The following is a 9,377-nucleotide window of genomic DNA, read 5'->3' as shown; positions in this document are numbered from 1 at the left end:
GGATACTGTGTAATGAGGAATTCTAGTCTTTTGCTGCACCTGGTGATAAGTTTTACCGTGACTGACTGGATCGACAGCTAAATTTCTCTGAGCAACAGTCCAGATATGTTTACCTTCAGCTATTTTACTAAGAAAAAAATATGGTTTGAGCATTTTGTTATGCAATTTCATTTATTGTATTAAAAAGTTTCAATCAATTTCACGTAAAATTAATTAAACTTTCTTAAATATCGCTTGGTCCGATAATTTTTTAAAAACCTATTCAATACTAAGTTTTTTTAGGACAAATAATAAACCAAATTAAGCATGATTCAAAAAATATGCACGCTTAAAACATCCTATTCTCAAAAGAATTAAAATGGCAGACAAAGTAATTACCATTAGTATTACTACATTGTTTTTAGTATAATTTAGAGGGTAAACATTTATTTTTTGAGAAAAATTGTTTGGTCGGATAATTTTTTGAGACACTGTGTGTATATATATATATATATATATATATATATATATATATATATATATATATATATATATATATATATATATATATATATATATATATATATATATATATATATATATATATATATATATATATATATATATATACATATATATATATATATATATATATATATATATATATATATATATATATATATATATATATATAAATATATATATAAATATATATATACATATATATAAATATATATATACATATATATAAATATATATATATATATATATATATATATATATATATATATATATATATATATAAATAAATAAATATATATATATATATATATATATATATATATATATATATATATATATATATATATATATATATATATATATATATATATCAACTCTCACAATAAAAAAACGTTACATAAGGAGGCAAAAATTAATGAAAAGACATTGACAATTCCAAATATCCAATAAACAACCATTGCCTTTCAAATTACATTGATTATCAGAGCGCCATTTATTCAAACAATCCGGAATGCAAAGAAAAAGTGTACTTGGGACTATGATGTTTCAAATTTTGCTGTATAAAGGAGAAAACCTATTTAACACGAGGAGTGAAATAATCTCGAAGTGTAGGTACAAAAATAAATTCCTTATTTCCTCATTTAATAGAATGCATGATTTAGTAACAATATTTTAATGTTCATTAAGTCTAATTTTTTAATAAAGTTTAAATAAATATAAATAATATAATATGAAAAATAGCATTGTAACAATACAACATAAAATTAATACATAATGTAAACTTTAACAACAACCTTTACTTGCTAATAAGTGCTATGGGATAAAAGTTAATGAAGTTTATAAAGCTACTATTGCAAAGTTGTTTGAGTTAGAAGAGCATTAAGGTGGGGGAGAGTTTTAAAGGATTGAAGTGCGGGTAAAAAAGTTGAACGAATAAAAAACTTTAGAGCATACGGAGACAGATACTGTAAAAGGATGCAACTTTGCTTAATACGAATTAAACAAGAATTAGTTTTTAGTTGATGAAACTAGAGATGATAGCTCCTTTGAGCAGTGACCATGCTAGTATTTGTAGAAATGAAAAAGAGATGCAACTTTACGACAATGGGAGAGTGGCTCAAGCTTGGCAGATAAAACCAAGTCTCACTACGTTTAAAATGCGTTTTGGACCTTTTCTAAAAGAGAAAGAGAATCATTAGAAGAATCAACTCAAATATGACAACATTTTTCCATACAGGGACAAATAAGAGATTTTTAAAGGTAGAAAATGGAATCAGGAGTAAGAAAATGGCAAGCACAATAAATAGAAGCAACCTTAGCAGATGATAACTTTGCAATCGATTGTATTTATCGTTTTCATAAAATATCAGTATTGAACGAAAATTGAAGAAGACGTAAAGAAGAGGACCCAGTGAGGGGATTGTCATTCTTTAAAATAGGAATTTTAACAGTGTTGAGACAACTGTTTGCAGTAAATAACTGAGTTTTATTGGAGTTAAAATTCAACAGCCAATTCAGAAGTTTTATCAAAAGTAAGATCACAAAATTAGCAGCCGGTTCTAAGCTATCGAAAAGAGAAGACTTATTGCAATGACAGGAGTATAAAGTTGAGTCGTCGCAAATAGAGCCACTTCTGATGTCAAACTTTATTGAAAGCTCTAGATATATCAAGAGCAATAGCCCTTGTCTCACCGCCTCTACTTAATGCATGATAGAACCTGTTAGTCTCAGCAGTTAGCAAGTCAGCCGTAGAATGAGAAGATCAAAAGTCATATCTATTGCCTGAGAGTAAGTTATTAAACTCAAGATGTGATGTAAAAAATTATCGAAAAAAAACTCAAAGTCCTTGCTAATAATAGAGAAAAGACTAATCTGGCGATAGTTGGAGGGATCAAAATGTTCTTCAGAGTTTTTCAAAACTGGTACTACAGATTTTCCCGCAAGCAGGAAAACAAGATTCATTCAAGCACTTATTAAATAGTTCAGAGAGAATTGAAGAGATATCTCAAAAACACTTTTGAAAGACTATGACAGGAATAATGTCTGGATCACAATCCGTAAACGAGTTTGATTAAAAATGACTTTAGCAACGGAAGCCATAGTAATTTTGATGTCTAGCAATGAGTTAACCTGTTTAACTGAAATGGCAAGAAGAGCATGGCTATTAGATTCAAGATTCGAGTTAGAAGAAAAGTTCTTTGCAAATAGTTCAACCTTATCCTTGGTAGGGGTTATAAGATCCTTAAATGGAACGTTCGACCTCTGTTAATAACACTGTTGAAGATTTTCCATATAAATTACTAATTTAATGAGGGAGTCCAAAAGAAACTTTTTTAAAATTTTGTGTAGTTTAACCACTTTTTCTTAATTAATTAATGGTTTCGAATTGCTAAATACTTTTATTTCATTATAAATGTTTGGCCTTCTACTTCATTTTCAATAAAAGTGGCTAATTTGACAAAACAATCAATTGTTAAATTAAATGAAATCATTATTATTACCATATTAGAATCCGTGGTAAAAAGTTTTTCTTTGTTTTATCAATACATAACCATTATGTGTAGTTATAAATACAATAAAAAATTAGTTATTATTCATGAAATTACTCCATATCATTAACTTGTTACTATTACTAGTGAAAATGCAAAACACTACAATCACTGCACCACGACTGCTATGAAGTATAGCAGCCGTGGTGCAGTGATTGGAGTTCTTTCTCAAAAACAAGAGGTCTGAGGTTCGATGTAGACTCTGACCAGGTAAGCCATGTTGGTAAGAAGAGAGGTGCGAAGTTCCTAAATAAATTGCTCTTTCACGATCCTTTTGTTCTTTTTGGAGCACCTTCACAACTAAAAAAAGTTATGTAGGTGATTGTGGATTGTTGTGAGAACTTTCCAAGTAGAAACTTATTAGGTTAACCTAAATTTGTAATTTATTCTTCTGTAAGCATAATACGGCATTTTTTGTGTTTGCAAAGTGAATCTACTGTATCCCTAAAATAAAACATCCCATTCTTCGTTTTCGACATTTAACAGATCTTTCTCTTTTTTAATACATTCTTTAACATCTAATTCACAAGTAAATGGGCTGCCTTGTAGTTTTAAACAAGCTAAGATTCCCTCGGACGCCTAATGCAAAGTTTGCAATTCTCTTTTTGATAACCCGCTTTGTCTCAGTTGTTCCTGTCACTTGTTTTTTTTTCTTTTTTCTTTGTTATTCACCTCCTCAAGGCCGAGAAGGCCACTACAGATGAGGAGGCTACTTAATAGTGGTTATAACCCTCTCTCATCTCTATAACTCCGAAACACGAACCTTGACGAACAAGGCCGCTGTGCGGAGAAACAAGTTGAGCGCGGTACTACCAGGGACGTGGTGAGGATCGAACTCGGAACCTCTCGCTTATTAAGCGAGCGCTTTACCACTACACCACTACCGCACTCTGTAAGTTTTAGCTGTATTTAATATTTTGAACAATAAGACATAATTTCCGAAACATTTATAAATGACCTGAATCTTGATTTCACAAAGGTTTGGATACCACAGGGATTATTGGAATTTCCGAAGCTGATTGCAATGAGTGCCACGCTAACTCTTAAGCTCAATGTTATTTGTAATTATTTTATCAACTGCGTAAATTTAATTAAAAACGTAATACATCAGCTATTCCATCGATGATCTTTTTCCTAATCCATAATAATTTCTAAAGGATAGCTAAATAATGAGCTTTCCATAGCTAATTTTGGAAAATTATATTTGCAAGAATGATACAATCATCCAAGTTTTTTGATGCGTTTATACGAACTGATTTTTCGACTACTGATCAGTCAATCTTATTTAACGAAAATTTCCAAAAGATAATTTATTGTCGACTTTATTAAAAACAAGTACAAAAACAATGCTGAGTAAAGACAACTTTGTATGATAAAATTTGTCAACTGCTGGGAGATTTCTAAAGAAGTTCATTAATTTTGATTTATTAATTTACTAGTTTATTACTTCTTGCTGCAATATTTTTTATTTAATCAGTATTTAAATTTAGTTTGCAAAATTAATAACAAAGTATTTTCTAGAGAAAGCAAATTACCATGGAGTAAGACTTATTTTTGTTTTAAACGCAACTTTTATTCAATTCAAGGTTATCCAATCAAAATTGATATAAAGTTGCGTAAGGTATCGTCCATAAATTACGTCACGTTATTAGGGAGGGGAGGGGGGTTGGTGGTTTTTTGACGAGGAGGCTGAATAAGTGAGAATTTCATAACTGCGAATCTGCATAAGTGCGAAGCAGTTGCAAAGACTGGCATAAGTGCGAACTGGCACAAGCGCGAACTGGCATAAGTGCGCCGAAAGAATTTGCAAACATTGGCATAAAAGCGAACTGGCATAAGTGCGAACTGGCATAAGTGCGAAACAATTGCAAAAACTGGCATAAGAGCGAACTGGCACAAGCGCGAACTGGCATAAGTGCGCCGAAAGAATTTGAAAACATTGGCATAAGTGCGAACTGGCACAAGCGCGAATTGGCATAAGTGCGAATCACTTGCAAAAACTGGCATAAGTGCGAACTAGCACAAGCGCGAACTGGCATAAGTGCGCCGAAAGAATTTGCAAACATTGGCATAAGTGCGAATTGGCATAAGTGCGAACTGACATAAGTGCGAATTGGCATAAGTGCGAACTTGCCAATTCGCCACTTATGCCAATTTGCACTTATGCCAATGTTTGCAAATTCTTTCGGCGCACTTATGCTAATTCGCGCTTGTGCCAGTTCGCACTTATGCCAGTTTTTGCAATTGTTTCGCACTTATGCCAGTTCGCTTTTATGCCAATGTTTTCAAATTCTTTCGGCGCACTTATGCCAGTTCGCGCTTGTGCTAGTTCGCACTTATGCCAGTTTTTGCAAGTGATTCGCACTTATGCCAGTTCGCGCTTGTGCCAGTTCGCACTTATGCCAGTTCGCACTTATGCCAGTCGCAATTATGCAGATTCGCAGTTATGAAATTCGCACTTATTCAGTCGCCCCTTTTTGACAACTCATAAAAAAATTGCTTCTTAAGTGTTACGATTTTGTGACGAGGGGAAGGGGAGAGAGAGGTCAAAACCGGTCGAAAATTGCGTGACGTAATTTATGGAACCCTAACTTTAAACGCAAAGAACACTCCGCTAAGGTTTATAGTTTTTTAATATTTTTAAAATGTTAAAAATGAAAGAAAGTCAACCACAAAAAATAGCAAAAATTAAATTGTTTTCGAACTTTTATAAAAAAATTATAAATAACTGTTTAAACAAAAATTATAGAACATTAGACCCCCCCCCCTAATAATTAAAAAATCTCAAAATTTGCAAAAGCTCCATAAGTTGATATGAATTTTTTTTTATTGCAATATATTATTTTTATAATAGATTATGTGTATGTAAAGCACTTTGTTGGATTTACTTTATATGTTAATATGTAAACATCAAACTATTTTTTGAAAAATTATTATGTTATAGTATTCCCCAAAAATACTAAAAAAAATTCAGTAGAGTAGTTCAAATTTGGCCCGTTTCTCAGAAAATCGACTTTCTCGTTAGGATGTAGACCAAACAGTTCGTTCTCTTCATAGATTACTTTTTTTAAGTCAGTAATATCATGTAATGAATTTTTTTGAAGTAATCAAATTTTCAGCTAAACGCACATATTTGATTTGTGTGCATCAAATACAATTCTAACGTAAATCAAAAAACAAAATATTTATCAAAACTTGTCAACATGTAATAAAAGATTGATCAAAACATGTCATTTAAATACGAGAATTACGAAAACCTGTTTGAACCTTGAATAATTATTTTCTGGTAATCGCCACTCACTACGCATCACCACCCAATCACCGCAACGGTACGTTTTTTGCTTAATTTGTTGTAAAGTTGAAGCATATTATGTTGATTATGTTTAATTTTAAATTGATTGTTCTACTTTAATTTTGTAATTAATAAGTTGTTATAACTATATTGGGTTGTTCTCCATTTACAATACGCTTTTACTACAATCAATGCGCCCTCCCTCATAGCTCTTTTGTTTTTCAAAAACAAATGACCACATACCCACTCATCAACTGAAAATGAAAGAAAAAAAGCCTAACCAAATATATTTTGTTATTCAGAAATATTTTTTCAAAGATTTTCACACAAGATTTTTGGATTTTGACAAATGTTCTATTTGAAAACATTTGAGAATATAGATTTACAGGGAGACAAAAAAATATTTGGCATTTTAGAATAGTTTGCGTATACGAATGTAAAGAAAGCAATAAATTTAAATTTAGCAAAATATCGTTGTTACTTATCGCTTTTATTCACACAAATATTATATAGTTAATAAGATAAAAAAAAACGTAAATAAAATATGTACATTTATATATATTTATATAAATATTTAAACTATATAAAAAATAATAGCAGTTTTTAATCGGAGAAATCTTTAAAATCTATTGTCAACGGTTATTATATTATTCAGGTATATGTATAAGTCCGAAGATTTTTGCGTTTAATTAATAAATATAATTTTATTAATAGAATTTATATTACTAAGACGGACATGGTTTTTTAAGAACAAAATCAACACCTTCTACGGAACCAGAATGATACGAACCAATAAGCAGATCGAGACTATTAAATTGCGGTCCGTTTTCAATACTGTACGACAAAACGCCGGAAGTGAAACTCTAAATAATCAAAATCATTTAAATTTTTGTTGACTATAACTACAAACTATAATATTTTTTATACCTAATGATGACTTTGTTAAAAAAATTGATTAACTATATATATATATATATATATAATATATATATATATATATATATATATATATATATATATATATATATATCAATTACATCAATCTTAATTAGGCCATTAAACTATGGAAACTGTGGAAAATTTGAAAGTTGGAAGTCTTCACGATTCTATCTTATTTTAATTTAAATTATTTACATATAATTCATTATGAAACATAAACTAGAGTGAGCTACAATAAATGAATTTGAAATACGAGTTTCAGTGTAAAGCAAGTTTCGATGTAAAGCAAGTTTCGATGTAAAGCAAGTTTCGATGTAAAGCAAGTTTCAGTGTAAAGCAAGTTTCGATGTAAAGCATTTTCAATTATTATATTTTCATAGAGTATAAACCACGGGTAGTTTCGCCACCAATTCTTTAAATTTAAATAACTTGAAAACCAAAAATACAAATAGAATTTTTTTTTTAGTTATTAATATCTTTTAAAATATGCAAATTAAAAAAAAATATATATATTAATGGGAACAGAAAAACTCAGTGTGGCGAAATTACCCCAATAAAATCTAAAAGGTAATTTTGCCACGTTAATTATTCACAACATAATTTTTTTTTTAATCTAGCAATATTAAATACAAATTATAATACATAAGACTCACATAGCTATTTTTCGTACCAATTTTTTCTTGTAGTTTCGAGGCATTGTTTTTGATAAATAATCGATTTAACTAATTTTAATTAATTATAAGACCAACAACAAGACTTGAACAATCAATTACAAAAACAAGAGGATAGGGGAAATAATACCAGTTATCTAATAAAAGCGCATCTCTATTTAATTCAAATAGATGGCGAAATTACCCCATTTAGTAATTCCGGTATAACTTCGAAACCGATCAAAATTAGAAAAAACAACACCTAGAAAATTTAAAAATTTTTTTTGACGGAAATAATTAGATTTTAAGGAGAATTTTAAACTTCCGAAAAATTTTTTTTGTCAATTTTCATATTAAGTCTTCAAAAAGTATTTTTTGATATAGATTGAAATTTCTTTTTCTTCAAATAGAAATTTAAATCATAAAAAAATCTTATTCTTGAGTTAAAGTTATAGCTATGAAAGATACATCAATTGGTGGCAAAATTACCCCATAAGTGAAATTCCCCAATAAGTGATTCCCCAATAATACCTAATTTTTCTCTATATAATGAAACATAAACAATTAATTTTTTTAATTTTTTGGGTTTTGTAAAAAAGGATCGTTTTATATAAAAGTTAATAATGAGCTGAACTTATATGAATAAAACATTTCAAACTTATCTTTTTAGCTTGAAAGCTTTAACTTAATGCAGAATAAATAATTAACTTCCGCTGGAAAGCTTTAGTTTTGTTTACATTTAACTTATTTTTTATGACGCATTTCTTTATAATTCTATAAAAAGTGGCGTCTTTAAAGCTGTTTATTTATGTTGATTTTTCAAACTCATTTTTTAAATAAGATAAAATTTAACTTTAGATTTTTTTATTTTTGAGTTTATTCATTTTTTATAAACTATCCACTCCAGCTTGAAACAACTTAATGCCAAAAACTGTGGGTACAGCTCTGTGTGTGTGCATGTCTATATATATATATATATATATATATATATATATATATATATATATATATATATATATATATATATATATATATATATATATATATATATATATATATATATATATATATATATATATATATACTTTTATATATATATAAAATTATATTTAATATTATTATATTGCGTGTTAACATTTTTCATTTTAATATATATCGAACAATATATAATAAAATAAAAATAAATACATTTTTTATACAAAAAAGTTTATACGCAGTCGTATTATATTACATTATCGCATAACAAGAAAATGACTTTCAAAGATTATATATATATATATATATATATATATATATATATATATATATATATATATACATATATATATATATATATATATATATATATATATATATATATATATATATATATATATATATATATATATATATATATATATATATATATATATATATATATATATATATATATACATATATATATAT

The 9,377-nt window shown here is 28.2% G+C and overlaps 1 protein-coding gene across 4 annotated transcripts in view; it reads right to left on the bottom strand.

The window, feature by feature from the left end:
- Positions 1 to 6,880: 6,880 nt before the first annotated feature.
- LOC101239291 (growth factor receptor-bound protein 14) overlaps positions 6,881 to 9,377 on the bottom strand; it is a 24,370-nt gene continuing 21,873 nt past the window's right edge. For all 4 annotated transcript variants that reach the window (XM_065816257.1, XM_065816259.1, XM_065816258.1 and 1 more), the window contains one exon: positions 6,881 to 7,205. In XM_065816257.1, the coding sequence (XP_065672329.1) occupies positions 7,068 to 7,205 (138 nt within the window). In that variant the 3' untranslated portion in view covers positions 6,881 to 7,067. The remainder of the gene's footprint in view (positions 7,206 to 9,377) is intronic.

The sequence above is a fragment of the Hydra vulgaris genome, chromosome 13 (genome assembly GCF_038396675.1).
Source record: "Hydra vulgaris chromosome 13, alternate assembly HydraT2T_AEP".
Lineage (NCBI taxonomy): Eukaryota > Metazoa > Cnidaria > Hydrozoa > Anthoathecata > Hydridae > Hydra > Hydra vulgaris.
This window is presented reverse-complemented; position numbering and strand designations above follow the sequence as displayed.